Source organism: Theobroma umbraticum, unplaced genomic scaffold (genome assembly GCF_002168275.2).
Source record: "Theobroma umbraticum cultivar Fairchild unplaced genomic scaffold, ASM216827v3 scaffold_95.0, whole genome shotgun sequence".
NCBI classification, from domain to species: Eukaryota; Viridiplantae; Streptophyta; class Magnoliopsida; order Malvales; family Malvaceae; genus Theobroma; species Theobroma umbraticum.
The window spans coordinates 11688365-11710745 of record NW_018397257.1 but is presented as its reverse complement, the minus strand read 5'-3'; the positions used below and the strand labels follow the sequence as shown (position 1 = coordinate 11710745).

Genomic DNA, 22381 nt, shown 5'->3' with positions numbered 1-22381 from the left:
ATCTAATTTGCTTTCCATAATAATTTAAAGAAATGTCATGCCATGTTCCATCTTATTGTATATAATTTGAACATTAACAAAGGAAGAAAAAAAATTCCTTGTTCTTCATTCAATTAATCAGAGCTAGCTAATCATCATTGTGAGTGTTTTGTCACTAATTTACGATGATAAAATAATGATTATCACGAATTAATTATTCTCAGATTATTAAAGAATTAAGTAATTGGTTGAATGATTAATTAAGGTCCTCATCGTCAAAATTTGGTATAACTAATTTTAAGATTGTTACCATAAAAGACCAAAATAATTAATAATCTTTGTCTTAGTATAGAAATGGAGAATTTTTTACGGAATTTGAACTTCTTTCAATGAAAAATTTTGTTAGAAAAAGTCATTATTTTATCGTCTAATTAACCCTAGAACTCTCGATACTAATTGAATTAATGCTGCAAAGTGATCAATCAATAGTTTATTAAACCTTTTAGTAAATGAAAATCAAACGAATGAAAGGTTTCAACTTCTGAAAATTATTCCAATGTTGGATCAAACACACACATAGAGACAAGATGCTGATAAATCATCAGCTTCATGACGACAAATTATTAATATGGAGAACATCACACTAGAAAAGAGAAGGTAGAAGAAGAAGAAAGCATTTGTTTACTTACATCTTGAGGGTGTAAATACAATACCATTAGTACAAATATGTCTCTCTCTTTCTCTCTCCATGAATCATCTATAGGTTTCATCATGAGCAAATGGTGGGATTCCGAATCTGCCATTATTATCCGCAGATCGAAAAAAACCAAAAGGGAATTGAAGTAAATTATATCCACAAAAACCAATACCCCACGAAAAATTGAAAAGGAAAAGAGAAAAACACGTCCCCATTGCATGATTGAACCACTGTGATAGTATCCATGGAGATGTGATGAGATCGATGGAGGAGCGGGGGCGGGGGGTAAAAAAAGACTTTGTTAGTCTTCGGAGATGCTTGCCAGATGAGGCCGCCATACTCCGACACGACCGTTCCGGCCATCTCTACGTGAGGATTTCTTCTCTGAAACGACGTTCGATAGATAACGATCGCAGTCGTCTGCAACAACAACATCACCGCCGCTGCATTTGTTGCTCTTGTTCTTGGAGTGCTTTTTATGGTGTACGCCGCTCTTTTTCTTCTCAGGCAAAGAAGAGGATGGGATCAAGAAGTATATGCTGCCTCTTTTGAGCTCGGATTCCGGTGAGAGGATCAAGATTTTACGTACTACACCCTGGGAGCAGGGCTTGCTCAGGACGTGGTTGGGGTTGGCCTTGAGGATCTCCCCTGCCGTGACCGGACCCGTGATTTCTTCTACGTAGCCATTCAGGTGGACTATACGGATCAAGTCTAGAGCTCCGCAAGGAAGAACACAAGCCAAACAACACCTTAAGCTATTGCCCATGTCTTCTTCTTCGGAAATCAAACTCACCCTTTCTCTCAAGCCTTTCAAACTCGTTCTTAGTGCCTCTCTTCTCCTTTCTCTTCCTTGGAATGAATTTGTGATCAAAGGGTGGACAACGTTATATAGCTACAACCGTACTCATATGCACTAAAGTAGAAAAATATTATATTTTTATGCTTTATTCAAAATTACGAAAGTGTCCTACTCCTATTATAAGCCCAAAGATATTTTTTATTCTTAAAAATATGATAAAAAACATAACTTCGCAGCATTAATTAATCCGATATCGGTTTTAATTGACTCATCACACATTAATTTTTGGCTAACTCATCAACATTAATTATAAAATGACGAGAAAATTCTTAATACAAAATAGAAAGTTTTTGTTTTGCTTTATTCCATCAGTATTAATTTGAAAATATGTTTCATAAAAGAATTTAATAATTATGTATTATTATATTTATATAAATATGATTAGGTTTCTAATTAAAATTAATCGTTTTGAAATTTGGTTTTCCTAATGCTAGAGCTGCCCGTGCTGTGCTAAGGGTTCTATCATGTTGTGCGGATAAAGGCAAAGGGAATCATGATTATCTTACACGACTTTGTACTGGTTTGCTTAAATTGTTCTTAATTTGGCCGTCAAATTCTAAATAAAGATAATAAAATTCTAAGGAAATTATAGTTGATCATGCTAATTATTTTGATTAAAAAAAGAAAAAAAAATCAATTTGTTTTATAGTGCATCGTGAAATTTTCTCACATAGATCTAAATCTTGTCATTAGAAGTGTGTTTTAATTAATAAAGAAATAGTAGCACCTTACTTCAAGAAGTAAAAAAAGACAGTGTCACCTGACCTAACTTTAACTCAAATCATATATTTATATGAGACACAAACCCCATAGTTTAAAAATAATATAAAGGTAAATTCATTAAGTAAAAGATTCCTCATCATTATCGAATTACCCGAATCTTAATAAACGTGTCTAAATCGGTTTAATTTATTTTTTAATCATCCCTAAGTTATATAAACAAAGTTAATTACCTTAATTTTTACTTCTCAATTCGTAATCAAGTAAAAATATTGATATGAAATGACAAAACCGGGATAAATCTTTAAGTTTTACCACAAGGGTTTTCTCGGAAAGGTATAAGGAGAGATTAAGTGGTGATTAAGGTTGTATTAACACTAAATCTTAAGAATAGTGTGAATTAAATAGTAATATTGAGGGCGAATGATGGATCCCACAGCAACGTGGCCCATGACGAGTTATCGCGAATATAGGCAGAGGTTGGGAAAGAACAAAATCAATACTCTTTTTTTAAAATAAATATAAAATAAGTAATTTTTGAGCTATGGATTGAATGTGATTAGGTACGGAATGACAATTCAAGAGTACAGGTTATATACTTAATATTTAATTTCTTTTTTTTTTTTTGGGTGCTGATCAGGCAACTGGCGGTAAGGTAGGAGTACAAAGGTGGTCAAGTCACGGCTGAATCATTGGACCAGTCTGGCTGAAGAACACTTGGGCCCTTGAGAGTTGGTTTCGGACCCCGATCCACTTGGCTAGCCAGCTAGTATCTGATAGGACTGCAATGATAGACAATTTCGTTTCCCCTTTTTTTCTCATTTTATTTGTTAAAAGAAAAACATGAGGAGGAGTACTACTAGTCTACTACTATACTAACCAATTATTTAATACTTATAATGTGATGCTTACACGTGAAAATAATGAACAAAAATTATGAAGATATTTAGATTCAAAGTTTTTTATTTCATTTCTTTTGTTTTATTGTCAAATTAAGAGCTAGCATTTTTATTTTGAAAATCTCCGTCCGAAAGAGATTCATTGACCATTCTCGAACTATCATCATCGAGACACTTCATTCTTCTCAGACTTCCTATATATCTCTCTCAAACATCTTGATTTGCAATTTCTAATATTTATCGACAATGGAAACTTTGAAGCAATAATATCCTGCTATAATCTAATGTGATACATCTATCCCCAAAAGGAAAAACAAAAAAGAATAACATTCTCTTAAGTAAGATTACACTATGGAGAAATACAAGCCACCGTACTATAAGAAACATAAACTGAAGCAATAATTTTGTCTCAACATGCTACACCCAAATCGAGGTCACCCTTAATTGATCATAATCTAGTTATTACCTAGGTTTTTTTTCTTTCTTAAGAAATTTAAGTACCATTTATGGTCAAACAGTTTCCGCCTCTAATTATCTGTTTTTACATCCCAATCATTAGGACTAATTCCCTTTCATCATACGCGAAAGTTGAAGAACAAATCAACATAGAATATTAAGACATGATTAATATCTTGTCTGCTTTATATTCGAGTTCGTGTTTAGGTAAATCAACAGATACCTTACACGCTGTACGTAACAGGGGGACGAAGTTTCCTGGCACGGAGGTTTGGCCGGCACCGACCATAGCCGATTGGAATAGGTTTATTAAGGTATAATCAACTGACAAACAATGGCTTAAAAAGCTAGTTACGCACGAGGCCTGCTAGCTACTGCCAGAGATTGCTAAATTAAGATTGAATCGAAAACAGAAAGACGAAAAAAAAACGCACACACACACTATCCCATTTTTGAACAACGTGAGTCAAGTCTGTCTCCACAGGTGGAACCCCAATTAATTAATGTTCAGTTCCTGATGGATTAATCAACATGGGTCTTAGAGTATGATTGAAGGTTTGTATGTAACCTGCATGCACTGCCGTGGTACTTTTTCTTTCCCCCTCCCCCATCGGAGTCGTCTCTCTAACCCCCATTTAAAAAATTGCTTGGTTTTGTATTCTTGTGTTGTTATCTCTAGGTTCAGATATGTATCCTAAGTTCTTCATGTGCATGGCTTCATCTCCATCCATGGGTTTTGCCTGCTGTTAGCTGGCGCTTTGTCAAGCTTGAATCTCTGGGTTCACTGAATCACACTTAGCTCTGAAATGCAACAATAAAAAAAATAATTCATGGATCGTTTCACTGATTTTTCATCAAAGATCAAGGTTACGGTTCTAAATTCAGAACAAAATTAACATGTTGCATTCAAAGCAAATCTCGAAGAATAAAGTTTGATTTCGTAACTAGGATATATAAAAGGCGTAATAAATCCATGAATGGATCCAGAAAAATATTTGGTGAAAGGTCAAGTTCTATCTTACACACGCAAACGATGGGCTTAATGATTTTTTTTTGTGCACCGTCTAAATCATGGCTGGTTGGTACGATCGAGTATCGAAGCAAAGGCCAAGGAAGAAACAAACGATCCATATTGGCCTTTTTTTTTTTTTCACTTATGGACCCGAACTAGAATTTTGTGGTGTGAGTGAGCATCACAGGGGGGTTTTATGAGGAATATTGTACCCTTCAATTCAGCTCTGCCACTCTTTGATTGCATGAAAGTTACTGTTCTTTGATTTGCATTAACGTAAGTATTGCAAGGACTGGTGGGGGAAGCGCCACTAAGAAAAATCTATGCTGCATAACCCACACGAGTCTAATCACAAAAGCAAAAGATTAAAAAAATAATAATAATGGAAAGAGCAAAAGGGCGCCAACCCCATTAATGACCCAAGGCTGCCTTAATTGAGCTTGCACGGGACGTGGTAATTAGAGCTCCACGATGTCTTTCTAGGCACCATTCCTCAAAGGGTCCTCTCTTTTTCATTTTACATGATTGAATCAACTGTTGGGGTATTCATTTTTTCCTATTGAAATAATGAAGTGGCAATGTAGAAATATGAGTTGAATATATTTGTTTTTGCAAAGATTATTGATTTCGTGAATGCACTTTTGAAAATCAATTCACAGTAAGTGAATATAAATTATAAGTTATATGACTGAAATTACGATATTAGTAGATTATGATTATGATGCAGTTAACTTATATACTATCTTTTGACTATGCATGTGATCTTCAAACTGTAAACAATAGTTGGACCTGCTCAAACATGGGATTTGCATAGATATGATAGCACCAACCATGACCCTCCAGGCCAGAGCAACTCTCTCTTCAATTGTTCTAGTTTCCTCTAAGTTCCTTCTCTTGAATAAGAACAATGGCAGCTGAACTTGTTAAGATTTTGCACATCTTGTGTGAAATCTTTCAATGGAGAAATCAGTGGTAGTTGAGGTTACAATGTCTCTGGTCAATGCTCTATGCTTTGGTTCTGCATGTTATAGATCAAAAGTTTAAAAGGCTAACTCGAAGCATGTCCTTTCCCAACCAGTTGATGGAAAATTAATTAATATTTATATAGATTTGCTTCGTTTTTCGGGACATCGAGTAGGATTTCATGAGTGATTTTGTTATGTTTAAAAATTATATCAAACAAATATAAAGCACTATAACCCACGAGTTCATTTAGTATTTGTATATTCATGCTTTGATTTGATTGTGAAAGGTCTTGGTCTTTGGTCTTGGGCTTTGATCAGTTTGACATTAAATTCAAGATTTTCACTGTCTTGTTATCATAAATCAAATATTTTGGTGCACGAATATCATAGAAGCCTATGAAAATGATGGGTTGTTTGTTATGTTAGGAATGAGTATTTGGTCGATTTGGTCATTATATTTTTAAAAATTTTAACTATTGAATTAATTAAAATCAATCGAATTATAATAAAAATTATAAATAATTAAAATCGACTTATCTCAATGCTCGATTGATTGTTTTTATTTGAGTGAAATGTATTTTAAAAATATTAGGAATATATATAACATACTTTAAAATATATTATTACTAATAATTTTCAACCACCTATTTAGATATTGCAAATGGATTACAACAATCAAATAAATTGTCTTTCCTAATTGATTAATATTGACGGCCAATGACCTATTAATAAAATTTTGCCTTTCCAAAAAAATATTAACGTAAAAAAAATTGATCCACATTAATCAAATTTAATTAATTTTTACAATTATTTCAATTTGAGCTAAATGCATTTATTGAGCTAAGTTTACATTTTAATTTACATTATGAAAATAGGTTCTCAACGAGCTGGAGTAGCTCAGTCGGTTAGAGCGTATGGCTGTTAACCATAAGGTCGGAGGTTCGACCCCTCCCTCTAGCGTTTTATGGCCTTTTTGGGCTCTGCTCGAAGAACCCATTTTGGGGTTTCCGAAACTGTCCGACTAAGGGTTTAGCCTTTATGGGCCTTTTGGGCTTGAAATTATCATCCTCCTATCGGTTGCATTCCCTTTCGAATTACTGTTAAGCTACGACATCTCAAGAATCAAAGGTGCTTGGAAGGTCAAAACTCATTATGCAGAAGCAACCGCCAGGGGACCAAACTGTCTTTGCGGTGGTGTATGAGCCAGTGATTGACATAATACCTCAGAAATATTTAGTGTACCAAATGATAAACTAGATGTTGTTAGAATGGAGCTTCTACTATTGATTGACTCCAACCTGTGCAAAACGCTTCACACTTGTATTGGGATTTGGGACAATTTTCATCATAGCCAAGCCAGTGATTTACTGTATTCTGAGATAAAAGTTAACTTCTTTATCAAGAACACTTTTCCATGTAACACAACTACCCCATCAATGATCTTGAACCATTACTTCATCCCAAATGTCTGCCTTGCACAAGTGACTTGATGGCACAGAATTCTTAGCTATGGGTAGGTAGTTTTGCACTTGGAAGTCACTTTTCAATCTGGCTTCTGGTTTATGATCTTATCCCTTAAAAGCTAGATTAAGAAATGCCGCCTTCATAAGATACTCAGATAGGAGCACAAGGAAGTCACTCGATCTGGAAAATCTTTATTGGGAAAAATGGAGATGTACATTTCAAGTCTCACATCCCATCTGAGCATCTCCACTCAGGTATATGCTGGTTATTTTTGCAACTATCTTTCTTTGGAGAGAATTTAACTTCGACATTCATTTTACGTTTTCTTGCTTCTCATGGTTCTTTTTGCAAGTCACAAACGGTCATTCCATTATTCATTTTTTAAGTAGTCATCAAATTCACCAAGTGATCATCTCACTGTGGAAAGTTGGGATGGCATCCACCAACCTCTTCATTCTTACCTTTATACTCATTCGGATGACCTTGATCAACACTTGCAGCCCCATTAAGCCCACAGCACAGCCAAAATTCCCTGCCATTATCATCTTTGGTGATTCAACTGTGGATACAGGCAATAACAACTACATCAGCACATTATTCAAGGCTAACAAACCCCCGTATGGGAAAAACTTTCCAGGACACCTTCCTACAGGAGGTTTTCGGATGGTTTACTTGTTCCTGACTTTGTGGCCTCCTTTCTGGGAATCAAAGAGGCTGTACCTCCTTTCCTGGATCCAAAGCTATCAGAAATGAACTCTGCACAGGTGTTAGCTTTGCCTCTGCTGGATCAGGATACGATGATTTGATTACTAAGTTATTCAATGTTATCCCAGTTTCAAAGCAAATTCAGCTCTTCAAGAGTTACATAGTGAAGCTCAAGGGAATTGTAGGAGAAAAGGAGGTCAAGAACATCATTGGTGAGGCTCTAGTGATAGTCAGTGCAGGAACTAATGACCTTGTTTTCAATTTCTTCGACATACCAACAAGACGATGCGAGTTCAACATTAGCGGGTACCAACATTTTTTGCTGCAAAGGCTAGAAAACTTTGTCAAGGTAAACATAACTCAATTACACTTCGATATTACAAGTTTGCTAATGTCTTGTTTCGTTAGATCTGAGAAGAAAACAGATATGAACAACAGTTTTTCTCCATTTGCTGCGTTTTCCTATAGCCTCCTGTCTATTCAATGCATTAGCAACAAAAAGGATTTGCATTCATAACCCACCATCACTCCAAGAAAGAGAGAGAGTATAGTGTGGCTTTTTTCTGATACAATGCAAGGGCTAAAAAAGCTAGTCATTCATGCAGTTATGATTGAATTTATAGGAATTATATGATCTGGGATGCCGAAAAATGGTTGTAGCTGGTCTACCTCCAATCGGTTGCCTACCGATTCAAATGACAGCCAAGTTTGAGAATCCAAAAGATAGAAAATGCTTGGAGGATCAGAACTCAATTGCGCAATCTTTTAACAAGAAGCTTGCAAAGTTGTTGCCTCAAATACAAGCAATGCTACCAAGGAGCAAAATTGTCTATGCCGATGTTTACGACTCATTGATTGACATGATAAATCATCCTCGACGATATGGTAATCTACCTGTTTTTTTTTTTTTTTCAAGTAAAACGTTATTATTAAACCAATTTTTTATCCGTTTTTCCATGGCCAAAATCAGGATTTGCAGAAACAAAGCTAGGTTGCTGTGGCACCGGACTCCTGGAGGCTTCATTCCTGTGTAACCCGGCGACTCCAATTTGTGGAAAGCCTTCAGAGTACTTGTTTTGGGATAGCGTTCATCCCACCCAAGAAGCCTGCCGATACCTTGCCAAATACCTTGAGAAGGAAGTAGTTCCTCAGTTCTTGGATGACCATGGCTATTGCTTCACTGAATCTGATACAAGTGAACAACTTCTAGCTTAATCTATTTGCATTGCCTACCTTTTCCGGGTTTCAGGAAACAAATTCGTAACAGTTATGAATTTTAATGTAGAATTAAGTATTAGAGTTAACTATCATTGAATTCATCCCAAATATGAAATAACAATCAAGGCATTCGCCTTGTTTCACTCAGGCAAACAGCCAACATCCGGTTGATGAACATTCCCACATTTTCCTGAAACTGCATGCTCTTCTTTTTTCCCTTATTCCAAGCTCGGTATCAGGATTCAAGATGGAGGAAACCGGGAAATGCTAGTAATTCAGATAAATTAAACTGGGAAAGCCAATCCAAGTCCAACTCAATATGAATCGACTTAACCCACCAGTTATAGCATCGATGATCACCTAGAGAAAGAAAAAACTCTCATTAAAAGTAATAAATATATGAAATTAATGAGTTGTTTATGACTTTGAAAGATTACCATATACCAATATCTAGCCCCAGGCTGGAGAAGAGGAAAGAAAGACTTTATCCGTTGAACACATTCAATGTAAGCCGTATAAATGGCAGTTTATGATACTTAATGGCACTTGTTATAATTTAATGTGTTTGAATAAACTTGCGTTTTACAGTATACTCTCTCTCTCCAAATATTCAATTCTTTTACATTGTATTTATGATTGTTATTACTGTAATTAATTAGTTTAGGGTTTACACCTTTTGGGTTTAATGGACGAGGATTTTGGTAATCAAGTAATTGAGATTTTCAAGAAAAAATTTAAGCAAACACGTATGGCCGTAATTGGACACTTAATTCTCTATGTTCACAGATTCCAGAGAGAAAAAAAAATCCTTTATAAACATAAATATTAAGAGTATAAAACATCGAAATATAAAAACTAAAATCGACTCTAAAACAAACTCAAATGCATATTTATAGAGATATATTTATTTATTCGTAAAATGTTCTTACTCTTTAAAAATTATATTTAATTTTTTAAAAAACTTATTGCTCAATCAATAAAATTCTACCAAATTTAAATTAACTCTCAATTAGAATTTAAGTCAAACATGTATTAAGATATATATATTCAATTTGACTTCGGCTCGAAAATTTTAAGCGTAAAATTTTTTTCAACTTGTAACTTCTCGTAGGTTTATATATATACTCCATCGCTCTACCTTGTAAACACCAAGCTATCCTTCCAAAAGAGAGGTAACAATGGCTCCTACACTCGTCTTCACACTGGTGCTAATCATCATCAACACATTCAATCTAACGAGGGCTGCAACCTTGCCAAATTTCACCTCCATTCTCATATTTGGTGACTCCACTGTTGATACTGGCAATAACAACTTTATTCATACTCTTTTAAGAGGAGACCATCTTCCATATGGCCAAAATTTCCCTGGTCACATCCCTACCGGGAGGTTTTCGAATGGAAAACTTATCCCAGACTTTGTTGCTGGCTTCCTAGGGATAAAACAGACTGTCCCTCCTTTTCTAGACCCGAATCTCTCAGACAATGACCTTCGGACTGGCGTCAGTTTTGCTTCAGCAGGGTCCGGATTAGATGATCTTACCACTGTTGCAACAGGAGTCATCCCAATGTCTGAGCAACTTGATCTCTTCAAGAGTTATAAAGCAAGACTTGGTGGCATTGTTGGTGAAAGAGAAGCTGAAAACATCATTAAAAATTCTTTGGTAGTCATCAGTGCAGGAACTAACGACTTTGGTTTCAATTACTATCTCTTGCCTGTCCGGAGAGCGCAGTTTGACATTAGAGGCTATCAGGATTTTCTGCAAAATGCAATGCAAGATTATGTCCAGGTTACATAAAAAACTCTCAGGATAAAGCAATTTGGCTCTTAAGATTTTGTTTTTTTCTAACAGGGTAACTTCAATTTGTTCACAGGCACTATATGATCAGGGCTGTCGCAGGATAGCTATAGCAGGGCTTCCTCCGATGGGTTGTCTTCCAGTTCTAATCACAGCAAGACTAAAACCCCCTTTGGATAGAACGTGCTTAGAGGATGAGAACGCAGACGCACGGTCTTACAATCAAAAGCTTGTGAACTTGTTGCCCCAGCTGCAGGCGTCCCTTCCAGGGAGCAGAATCGTGTATGCTGATGTCTATACAACGGTGATCGACATGGTCAACAATCCACAAAAATATGGTAACAAACTATGCCTTTACCTGATCCAGTTAAATAGTTTCCTGGAAAGGAAATCGAGGAATTGATTTTTGGGAAGTAATGCAGGTTTCACCGTAACAAACAGAGGATGCTGCGGGACTGGATTGTTGGAAGCCTCGTTCTTGTGTAATCCAGAGACACCTGCATGCACAGCGCCTTCACAATTCTTGTTTTGGGATAGCATTCATCCAACTGAGGCGGCTTACAAAGCCCTGGCTGACATCCTGGAAAAGCAGCTCATCCAAGGCCTCCAGTGATTCCTGGCTTTCTTTTGTTTTTTTTTTTTTGTTGATAAAAAACCCATCCGCAGACAATGGGTTTCACCTTGATTTATGCTTAACTAGTTAGTTGGATTTGACCAGGTCATTAGAAGGATCGAAAACAGTCTAATTTTTGGTCTATGCTTTATGCTTTTCTTGCCCTTTTTCATTGGCATTAGAGAGACATCGGACCCACAACACCAAACTGCAAGGCACAACATTTTGACTCAAAAGGAACCTAAAAAGCAGACATCAATCGTGGAAGGTTCTTCCCTTCTTTTGCCACCTGATCCAGATCTATTCAATCCCACATATCTGCTGCTTTGCTACTTTTTAAATAGTATTTCTTGTCCCCTTTCTTCGTATTTTCTCTAATCCAATCCAGAAATTTTTTTTTTTTAAAAAAGGAAAAACCCAATGTCATCATTTTCCACACTGCACCATATAGATATTCCTAAGTTGATACAGCCAGATAGGAAGAATAAAATATATGGATGAAGACAGACGAAGGGATTCACTCTTCTTCCAATGGGATAATATGCTAATTTTCCGAGAAGAAATCATTCCTGTGTTAGGACCATCCAAGTATGATCACGAAAGGCGCAAAAGAAAATGGTCAATCTCAAAACTTTAATTTATTGTCAAGTAGTCGCATCTACCATATAGAAGCATGAACAGGATTTTCACAATTCCTGAAAGTTATCCATGGCCCAAATGGCATTCTCCTTTGGTGTTGCTACCTAAGAAAACAACACTTACGGATATGAGCTTGTACAATTTGATATTAGATGTGTAAGTCATATAGTTTCTCTATCCGAATGTCCATCCAAGTAACTATGAAACTAGGAGATTTCATTATTTCATTCTAGCTCTTCTAAAGCAGTAGCAGTTTAGAAAATAGTACAACCATAAGAAAGATACCTGTAAAACAAGAATAAGAATTCCTCATATGATAGTTTGCTATATACAGGATTTGAAGAAAGCACTGCAACATTATAACTCACCTCGAAACCAGAATATCTTCTGATTAACACAAGCAGACTGTCTATCCATGATTTTTTAATTCACAAATAGAAGAGGAAAATTTGTGCTAAATACATACCAAACACCTAGCGCCAGATTGGCAAATCAGTTTAGACTACCATCCACACAAACACAAAAAGAATCCTTCAACTTGCACTAGCTGCAGCTTACCTTCTACTTTCTGCCACCGGATGATCCACTGCCTCCCTCAAACAAGTCACTAATCCTAGCCTCGATATCCTCCGGCCCGTGCCTGATAAGCCTGTCAGCATTCCTCCCGATTTCAGGAATACATTGGAACCTCCCAATGAAGTTTCTATAGGCTGGTAGCAAAAGTCTAGACACTGAAATCCTCAACTCTTCTCTCAGCTGCTCATCGAATACAACCCATGTAGACTGAGTTTTGCATACCTCCTCAAATTGCGAATTGAAAGACTTGATCTTCTCCTTCATGGACTTGGCAACCGCATTCGAAGCCAAGGAGGTGTTGTCAAGCTTTAGTGTTCCCAAAATCTTATTCCACGAACTCCTCTGATAATTCGTACAGTATTGCCGGACTTTTGCATTGTGTTTTCGGATCCAATCATCACCCAGAAGTGAGCCCAACTCACTATCCTTCACTTTTTTTACGATATATCTTCCATTATTCATCATGAAAACAGAGCACAAAGCAGAGTCCCTGTAAATCTTGGACTTCGCCTCCAAATTACTCTCCAAAAGCTCCATAATCCACGCCATCTGAACCGACATAGAAGACGAAGATGACCCTCTATCGTCAAGCTTATTTGATGGAACAACCACATTACTTTCGTCAAAAACTTGTTCCAACGTCTGTCGTGAACGACACGCCGCCCGGAGATAATTCATTACGTAACGTGTGATTGGGTGAAGTCCGCCACCAGGAACAGCCGCCTTAGCAGGGTCCCGCCGAATCAAATTCTCTAATTCCATGAATATCCCTCTGATTGCTTCTCCTACTCTCTTCCAAATGGTAACGGCTTCGTTTCTAAGAACCAAACAGTACTGATCCGAGAACACGGAATCAAATTCAGGCATCAAGTCACGCAAAGTCTCGAACACGTCGAGAACTTTGAAAAGTCTCTCCGGTGACCGGCTCCCGATAGCAACGGCGTCAGCGAAATTAAGTAACTGAATGGTGGAGCCACGGCAGACTTCCATGAAGGAAAGATCAGCTGCGGAGGAGAATCCGAAAAAGACGCGATCGCATAAGCGGCGTTCGCTCGGGAAGAGGATGCGAAGCGCGACGTTTGCGGCTTTGATCCAGCGTTCAATCTCGTCTTCGAGCTCTTGCCAGGGCATTTTCTGGACTTCGTCAATGCTCAGCTTTTGCAACCCAAGCCTTGAGATGCTCTCTTCAAGGAACTCTCTTCGGCACGTGCTGTACACGTGAGAGCATTCTTTTCCGAACCCTGCGGCCACCATGCGCTTGGCGATCTCGTGGAGGTCGTTGATGGTTCCCGACGGGAGCGCGTCGATTACGATGTCGTAGTCCGTTAACGGCTGAGCTAAGGGGATCTGGTCATCGAGATCCGCACCGTTGTGAAGAATTCCTTCTTCGTTCTCTTCATTTTCGTCGTCTGAATCGGTCAATAAGTTTCCTGTTGACTCGTGGTTGTTCCGACGCAGTTCAAACGACTCAGCGCCTCGCTCCATCAGAGACCTGAACTCATCCTCGACGCGGAACATGGCCTGCTGCATCAAGTCGTCAGCTCGTACAAGACACGCGCCGACGGATTTCTCAGCGGCCATGGCGCTCCAGTCCCTGATCATGCCAATCAACTCGTCAATAGCGTCAAGGAAGGCGGAGGAATCAGCTGTGTCAGCCCAGATGGGATGATCAGCCGCCACGTATTGGGAGATCTGACGGTCCAAAGAATTGAGGGTCCGCTCCAGCGTGGCGCAACCACGGGGGTCGTCGTCACCCATTTTCTCAGACAACTTCTCGCGAGAAAACCTCCCGTCGAAGTTGGAAAAGATCTGCAAAATATCGTCCGCCATGGTATCGTTCTGCCCCAGCGTCTTGGCTATATGCCTCGCCACCGCCAACAGCTTCTCTTCACCGTTCTCCGCCATCAAATAAAAAAAAAAAAACAGCAACCCCTTTTTTGCTCTCTTTCTTCTTCTCTCTTAAACTCTGCTTCTACAGCTCTACTCTTAGTTCATCAAAAACGTAATACCCAGCCGCGTTTTGGGTTAGTAAAAACTTGAAGGGAAGGGAAGGGAAGGGAAAGGAAAGGAGAGCAGAAGAAGAGGCGTAGGAAGAGAAGAGAGCAGGGCTGGGTTTTGAGAGGGAATGGAGGGCGAGTGAAAGTGATATGACGGAAAAGACCTTGGGAAACGCGGTTTGAAAAAAGCAGATAAAGCGAGGAAAGAAATAAAGGGAGATTGGTAGTTATGGTAAACATTGCGAGATCATTGGGTTTTGGACATTTCCGAATCCGTTTGATTTGGTATAAGAGCGAGTGAAGTGGGGTGTTTTGTTGGATTCGGACAAGATAGTCTTTATGTTTGTCTTTCCACCAATGAACTGGATAACTCTTGTCCTACTCTCACTCTTGCTCTTGGTAGCCTTTTTGTTCTCCCTTGAACCAATTAGAAAATGTTAATCAAACCAAATAGATTAGGAGTTGTGATTTAGTTGGTAAGTGTCTAATTTAGAAATAGTAGAATCAAGTTCGGAAAATAAGGTTGTTTTCCTTGATTCTAGACATTCAAATTCACTCCTTACATAAAAAATAAAAACAAAAATAAAGACTAGTGAATATTCAATGACCTAACCTATAGGTTTTGGTTTATGTTGGTAAGAAGCACAATTTGGTCTTTTGCTTCCTTCTGTTTCTCCGAATATGAAAGAAAAAAAAATAAATTTAAGGAGGATATTAATAGTTATGTAAGTATATGCCACATAATTATTAAATAAATTCAAATTATAAACACATCTAAAAGTATATTTATTTCACGTATTACATGATATGATTAATATATTTATTAAATAAATTGAAGTAAATTTTACGTAAAAATAATTAAACATGATATAACAAACATATTTAAATACGATTAGCATAATTAATTTGTTTAAATAAAAACCATATATGAGTTAAACATCTTATATCACAGAAATTGATAAACAAGTTCAACATGTCATATGCAAGTGAATGAGTTTAACTCATCATGTCTTAAATATGTTAAAACATATTTGAGATACAAAACATGATAACTCTAAATACTAAACTCGTTTAATTTTGTATCATTTTCCTAGAGTGTTAAGAGATCCTATTCGAAAAAAGGAGGAAAGTGCTTAAAAAAGTCTAGGGTCGTAGTTATTTCGTTCCAACTACCGTAATAAATTGAATTGATTGTAAAGTCTCTGTTGACAACTTCTCTCTCACATTCGCTACACCATAATTTTATAACGTGAGTTTTAAGTTGTGCTGACTCCTAAGGACTATCCAAAAGATTACCTTCAGGCCCAATGGGCTTTGCTGTTAATCGAATTTTTATATCTGTTGGGCCTATTGGGTTTAGACCCGGCCTTTTTCATTGGGCCTCTTCTTCTCCTTCTTGGGTTCTTTCTCTATTTAGAAAGATCGTAGTCCAAACATTAAATTACGAAAAAGAAAGCCATTTACTTGAAAGATGCGGCTACCCCTCGTGCTTCCTCCTCGTTTCTTTCGTTTCTCAACCTGATAATGCAAGCCAAAAGGGATCTCTGCGTTTGGAAAAAACCTCAATCAGAAGCGTTCATCCCATCATCAGCGGCTTCAGGCCCTCCAAAATATACTTCAAACAGTTTATATACGCTTCTCAAATCTCAACTGCCTTTGGGTCAAAACGAAATCAAAACGAATTATCTTCCAAGTTTTCAGATTTCTCTGGATTTCTCTTTGATCTCACATTTCCGGCAATGTCTGCCACTCCAATGCTCCCAGTGTCAACTTCAGAGCCCAATGTTGAATCTAAACAGTCTGCCACGACCCCGAACCTCCACTCCATCCTCGCGCGCCTCTCGGGCTGTGCCCGTCTGGCTCTCTCTCGCTGCCGTCCCTGGACGGAGCTCGTCGACCGTACAGCATTCACTAAACCGGCCTCCTTTTCCGATGCCACCTCGCGGGTACGCAAGAATTTCTCCTACTTCCGAGCCAACTACCTCACCATACTCGCGGGTGTGCTCGCATTCTCACTCATCTCCCACCCTTTCTCGCTCGTAATCCTGCTGTCACTGCTCTCGGCGTGGCTTTTCCTCTACGCACTGCGGCCGTCGGATCAGCCGGTGGTTATATGGGGCCGAACGTACTCGGACATAGAAACGCTGGCAATATTGGTGGCGTCAACCGTAATAGTGATATTCTTGACGAGCGTGGGATCTTTGTTGATATCGGGAATCCTGATGGGACTGGGGATTGTGTGTGCGCACGGTGCCTTTAGGATGCCGGAGGATCTGTTTCTCGATGAACAAGAGCCGCTGGGTTCTGGGTTGTTCTCATTTGTAAGTGGCGCTGCTTCATCTGCCGCCGCCGCTGCCGCTGCTCCCGCTATTATCTCGAGTGTTTGAGCAATCAAATTCATGGGGTCGGATTCGTGATGGGATGCTTCTCTATTATGTGATTCATTCATCATGTTCTTTCTAGGAATCAGGATCGTAGATCAATGATTCAGATTTTCTTGTAACCTGGATTTTTTGCTTTGGTTTGTGTTTTTTTCTTTTTTGGTCTTTCATTGAGAATTGTATGAAGTAATATTCAACTAGAATGAACGAAAACGGTGTGAGTTTGCAAAATCCCAAAGCACTGGATGGTGATAATGATCCAAGGAAGCTCAAGAAAGATTTAAGAAAACAGGAAATTATAATCACAGGGCCAGGATATCAAGCAAGCAATAAACAATTTACAGAAACCAAATGCAAGTTCGGCAGACGTGTAACAAGCTTTCTCAGAGATACAACTTGTAGAGGGGAAGGGAAAGGTCAAAATAATACCCTAAGAAGTAAAATAAAAAACTAACCAAAAGTGCTCCATTTTCTTCATTATTATGAATGTAAAACTATCTCCTACGTAGGGACAATAACAAAAATATTAAAAGAAAAGAGAAAGTGAAGGCCGAGGGTTTGAATATACATCCAAACATTTAAGAGCTATCCCTTGCATATCCACTGGTCTCCTCTGCAACCTTTGCCCACACATTTGAAATTTTCTCAGCATATCCCACCTGTTACATTTTCACAAGAAACAAGAGCTAAGAAAACAAAAGATGTTGAACGCATAAATGTAATATGTTGAAAGATTCAACTCCATTCTATGCATTGTATTAAGAGCAGGAATCACTGGCCTTTTCCAAATTCCATGCACAAGCTTTTTTTAGGTGGGGAGGGGAGGTGGGGGGGAAAGAAAAAGAGTTCAGCTGATGCTAAAAGGATCGGGAAGTAGGTGGTAACAAGTGGAAAGTGGCACACAGCCCATAGGCAAGTAGAAACAGGGAAAGATTAAAATGGTTCACATTCCTGTTTGAGAACAAAATCAAACACAATCCACAAGGGCCTCTTGCAGGAGGGGGCAGGAAGAAAGCCCACTGATCAATGAAGTAAAACATAAAGAGGTATGGGACCATCTTTTTGCTGAAGAGTAACTAGAGCTTACATCCAATACTTCTCAAAGCAAATCAACTGAATTGGTCTATAAAGCCAAGGAAATAGAAAACAGACTTGATTGGATAATAGTTCAGTGAGTAATGAAACTCCAAATTCAATGAGTAATGAAGCTCTCAACAGAGACACACAAGTTTTACCATATAAATTTAAGGTACAGGATGCTGCAATTTCAATCAAACAAGTTTAAGAATGGATACTCCGCTGCAGTATCACTCGAACCAAGTTAATCAGACCTTCTTTCACACAATGAATCATCCAACATGGACAGGAAAACAAAGGTCATAATTACCTGATTAACAACAAAGCCCTTCAACATGTTGAAGAAGTCAGTGTGTCTTTCTTTGTCAAACCTCTCAAGCTCAAACCTGTTGTTTTCCTGTAATTACATCACCGTGAAACCAACTTAAAAAATGATCAAGATAACCATAACAATGCAGACCATGTACTCGCAAATGCAATAGACACAGCTCGCAACAATATAAGCATCTTTGTAATGCATATGAACTGCGTGTAGCAGTGCATCCCTCTTCTCTGCTACTTTACAACATGAAAAAGAGGAGAGAAAGAGAGAGAGAGAACTGGTGGTGAGGGCTATTGCATGGCTAGTAATATAGTTTACTAATACTATTATTTTCCTTTTAAGGTGATCCTATCACATCTTCAGTTGCTCGTTCACATCCTGTGTTAGTAGCTTTAGTTAAGATTAAAAGAAGGCCATCACTTGAGAACTGTTTTACGAGTAGGCGTGCTTATTATCATAGCATCACACACACACACACACACAAATATCAATATCAAAACAGTGGGAAAAATTCAACATATCAAAAGAAAGGGGAAAATTATTCTCAAATTCAGATAAATATAATAGAAATTATGAAAATTACTACCTTGATCCGCTCATATTCGCTTATGGCAGCATTTTTAGCATTTTCAGTAACCCTTATACTTTCTTTCAACTCCTCTATCTTGCGTATCCTTGATTTGTCACCACCAAATATTTTTGATGACGCAGCTTCGAGTTTTTCAGCCTTTGAATGCGACGCAGATAGCTCTGATAGGAGAGTTTGCACCGTCAATAAAGCACTTGATCGATCCGAAAATGCACTGTGCACAGCTAACATAAGCCCAAGATATTCATGAAGTGTATCCTGAAGTGCACAAAAAGAATGTGCATTATAAAAAATTGCAAACTTCTCTTTTCAAACATAGAAACCTCAATTAATTTCTCTGCAACCGGCATAATTCCTTAACTTAGATTGATGCATGCACTAACAACAAGTATTAGTTTCTCAGGTAATAGGCAAGCCAGCCATTCAACATAGCTTCAGACCTTTTATAGTTGTCAATCGTCAAGCTTACTCATTACTAGAGATTTAACATTTGCAAACTCGTATGCTTGTTCAAAATAAATTGTTCCAACAAATGAATACTTGTAGACATCTCAACCCCATGTTTTAAGTTCAAAGAAAAAAATGAGGTAAAGACTTGCACGTTACCAAATGCTTGACAGTCTGTGCATTCAATTCTCGATAAAATCTGCTAGCTTTCACTGCAGCAGTTGCCAAACACTTCATGTCAGCAGCCCTTACTTTTTGCGAATTGAACCTACCCTCCTCATTCTCAAACTTCGTCAGCTTAATAAATGCCAATCCTAATTCTCCCATTGTCTCTCCCATATCTTGCTGTGCTTTAACAAGTGCCTCAGCCTTAAAGAAAATCAACATACCCAAAACAAACCATTATCAAAAACTTTATCCCACAAGATTCAAATGCAGATGTCAAACTCATGAAAAACCAGCAAAATTACCTGCTGAGAAGCATTGCTGAGTTGCTGCTCAAGATCATGAATCCACTCTTTCTTCTCCATAAACACCTTATCCTCCTCTACCACGGGCGGTTTTGAACCACCCCAATCATTTGCAACAGACTGTTTCAATTCCTTAAACAACCGCAACAAATCCATACCACCTTTGGCAGGCTGCACCACCTCATGTGGTGCCACCGCCGCGGTAGTTTCCCCAAACAACTGCTTCGGTAACTTCACGGCGCCATCAAGCATCCGTGAAGCCACATCAGTGCTTGTAACCAATGGAAGCCTCCCTTCCACCTGCAAAAACACCTTCAATTCATCACTTAGTCTTATCACAGGATGCTCCGCCAGCCTCCTCAAATATTTCTCCAATGCAACCCTTCTTTGCTCCACGAATTCTTGCTTCTGCATCACCTGAGATTCCACCACATTTTTATCCGGCCTCGGCGGAATAAAAAATCCACGGTAAGATTCCGCTAACCGATCCGATAACGTGACTACATCTTTAAACCTTCTCCTGACACTAAATTCGGATCCTCCAAATTCAGGAATATTCGTTCTCGTCGTAATTAAGTAAGTGAAATAAGCATTACCTCCCGGCACAATTGAATTAGTGGTTTCTTGCTCTTTCTTGGGGTTGGAAACCGTAATCTTGATGTAATCTGAGCTGAACGATGGCGATCTGGAGAGCGTCAACGAAGATTCTGGATTCTGAGAAGTCGATTCGAGGCCGTTGATTTCGTTGACTGAGTTCTCATCGAAAGGACTAAAGATGACGTCAGCGTACGAAGGAGGCTCGATGTAGGAGTTGTTATCAGATGCGTTCGGGTTACGACAGAGCGGAGGGGAGAGCAAGGGATCGGAGTCGGCCGGAGTCGCGAGGATCGGCGGGGACAGCGGGTGGTGCGTCGTGTCGGAGAGCGACGACGTGGCGCTCCGATAACTCGAGTAGGAATTATTGTTCTGGTGGTTGTTGTTGCTGTTGCTGTGGTTGCTGAGTGGCTCGTCAAGAACCAGATTCTCCATTTCTTCACGGGAAGCGAAAAGGTGAGCTTCTTCGAAGCCCTGGTTCTCAGAGCCCATCATCTTCCTTATTAAAACAAAATCTCCAGAGCCAAAAACAAGATACAAAACAAAAGAAACTCTCAATATGCTAATCTAAGATTGGGCATTAGGGTTTTTGCTATTTCCGACGGTGGTTTAACCCGAACAGGGCTGCGCACCACGCCGTTTGAGAAGAAGAAGAAGAAGATCGAAGGAAATGTTGCACGTGGCTTGAGCGTCGGGCGCATGGACAAAATTGTAAATAGAAAAAGCTGTGGATAAAGTACCACAGGAACGAGAAACGAAACGAAAACCGGATTCCCCATTTTTGTTTGTTTTTCGTCGGGTTTTTGATATTTCCAAGAGTTGGTGGGCCTGGTCTCGGGTTTTTGGAACGGATTTGGACTTTGTAGCCTTCGTTGGATCTTTTTGCAATTATACCATGCATCCGATAGCATTATATTATTACAACAAATACATCGTTATCGCGTTCACATTGTTCCATTCTTTGCTTGATTTGGGTGTAATTAATAGATCAAAACTGTTGACTGTTTGTTTTTGCTAGAAACGTCCATACTTGATTATTTCATCCGAAACTATGAGCCAGGTAAGATCAGCTTAGAAGCCAAGTGAAAACACTAAGCTTCTTTTATTCAATCACGGGATAGAATGGAAACTAAAACTTCTTTAGACGAACTACCGGCTCATGAGCATTAGTTTCCCTAGTAATGTGGCACGGTCATATTAACTACTTAAATCATGTGTTACATGAGTATACAAATATCAATTGATAACAAAAAATAAATTATATTTTTTTAAACAATCATAAGATAAAACTAAGACTAAAAGTTCTTTTCATTTTGTCTTCCCACTATTCTTTTAAAGAATTATTAATTTATTAATATTAATTTCCCTCCTAATGTCACTCAATTACGTTAATTAATTAAATCATGTGTTATGTGAGTATATAAATATTAATTAATAATGGAAAACAAATTAAATTTTTTAAGCAATCATCGGATAAAACGAGGATTACAAACTAAGGCTAAAAGCTCCACACATTTTATCTTTCCATACTTCCCATTATGAACTACTAATATAGTAAAATGTAGCTGTCACATAATCGTATTAATTAATCAAATCTATATTACATGAGCATAAGCATATCAATCGATATTGATTTTAACTATTATTAATTTTACATTAGATTGAGATTAAAAATTAAGTAAAAAATCAGCTACATTTTTCTTTGAGACAATCGGCGGTTAGAACCGGGATTATAAGTTAAAAGGAAAACTCTTCTTGCTTTATCTTTTCATTATTCTCTTGATAAACTATTAGTTTATTGACGTTAGTTTCTCTCCTAATGTTATGTGGTCATGTTAACTAGTCAAATTCAAATTATATATTACGTGTACATAAAAATATCAGTTGGTATTAAATGTAATCGATG

General features: G+C 38.2%; 5 protein-coding genes, 1 non-coding gene and 1 pseudogene across 6 annotated transcripts; 4 read left to right on the top strand and 3 right to left on the bottom strand.

Annotated features, from left to right (window-relative positions):
- Positions 1-637: 637 nt before the first annotated feature.
- LOC110412724 (6,7-dimethyl-8-ribityllumazine synthase) lies at positions 638-1536 on the bottom strand. Its single transcript, XM_021423341.1, has one exon. It carries the CDS (start codon positions 1440-1442, stop codon positions 978-980), a length of 465 nt encoding a protein of 154 aa, XP_021279016.1. The 5' UTR covers positions 1443-1536; the 3' UTR covers positions 638-977.
- Positions 1537-6473: 4937 nt separating this feature from the next.
- Positions 6474-6547, top strand: TRNAN-GUU (transfer RNA asparagine (anticodon GUU)). The gene has a single exon. It is a non-coding gene; the product is annotated as a tRNA-Asn (tRNA).
- An 851-nt stretch (positions 6548-7398) lies between these two features.
- On the top strand, positions 7399-8981 carry LOC110412807 (GDSL esterase/lipase At2g30310-like). The gene is given in 5 exon segments (XM_021423432.2): positions 7399-7703; positions 7706-7798; positions 7801-8105; positions 8380-8641; positions 8727-8981. Coding segments are annotated over 5 exon segments (1125 nt in total). The 5' UTR covers positions 7399-7483; the 3' UTR covers positions 8972-8981.
- Positions 8982-10038: 1057 nt separating this feature from the next.
- Positions 10039-12167, top strand: LOC110412083 (GDSL esterase/lipase At1g06990-like). Its single transcript, XM_089782945.1, has 2 exons — positions 10039-10761; positions 10847-12167. The coding sequence occupies exons 1-2, from the start codon at positions 10153-10155 to the stop codon at positions 11171-11173; spliced, it is 936 nt and encodes a 311-aa protein (XP_089639071.1). The 5' UTR covers positions 10039-10152; the 3' UTR covers positions 11174-12167.
- A 137-nt stretch (positions 12168-12304) lies between these two features.
- EXO70B1 (exocyst subunit exo70 family protein B1) lies at positions 12305-14804 on the bottom strand. The gene has a single exon (XM_021422516.2). It carries the CDS (start codon positions 14501-14503, stop codon positions 12584-12586), a length of 1920 nt encoding a protein of 639 aa, XP_021278191.1. The 5' UTR covers positions 14504-14804; the 3' UTR covers positions 12305-12583.
- A 1036-nt stretch (positions 14805-15840) lies between these two features.
- On the top strand, positions 15841-17190 carry LOC110412006 (PRA1 family protein B1 pseudogene; annotated as a pseudogene).
- A 104-nt stretch (positions 17191-17294) lies between these two features.
- LOC110412005 (sorting nexin 2A-like) lies at positions 17295-21279 on the bottom strand. Its single transcript, XM_021422405.2, has 5 exons — positions 19882-21279; positions 19571-19780; positions 18962-19222; positions 18364-18450; positions 17295-17635 (listed from the first exon to the last, which is right to left on the bottom strand). Exons 1-5 carry the CDS (start codon positions 20968-20970, stop codon positions 17555-17557), a joined length of 1728 nt encoding a protein of 575 aa, XP_021278080.1. The 5' UTR covers positions 20971-21279; the 3' UTR covers positions 17295-17554.
- Positions 21280-22381: the final 1102 nt, after the last annotated feature.

Bases quoted from the DNA above. Each gene is read 5' to 3' on its own strand.
- LOC110412724 (XM_021423341.1), bottom strand. From the start codon at position 1,442: ATGGGCAATAGCTTAAGGTGTTGTTTGGCTTGTGTTCTTCCTTGCGGA.
- LOC110412083 (XM_089782945.1), top strand. From the start codon at position 10,153: ATGGCTCCTACACTCGTCTTCACACTGGTGCTAATCATCATCAACACA. The intron at 10,762-10,846 runs GTTACATAAAAA...ATTTGTTCACAG, and splicing joins CAATGCAAGATTATGTCCAG to GCACTATATGATCAGGGCTG.
- LOC110412005 (XM_021422405.2), bottom strand. From the start codon at position 20,970: ATGATGGGCTCTGAGAACCAGGGCTTCGAAGAAGCTCACCTTTTCGCT. The intron at 18,451-18,961 runs GTAGTAATTTTC...ATGTAATTACAG, and splicing joins GCGAATATGAGCGGATCAAG to GAAAACAACAGGTTTGAGCT. The intron at 17,636-18,363 runs GTAATTATGACC...AAAATGTAACAG, and splicing joins AGGGCTTTGTTGTTAATCAG to GTGGGATATGCTGAGAAAAT.
- EXO70B1 (XM_021422516.2), bottom strand. From the start codon at position 14,503: ATGGCGGAGAACGGTGAAGAGAAGCTGTTGGCGGTGGCGAGGCATATA.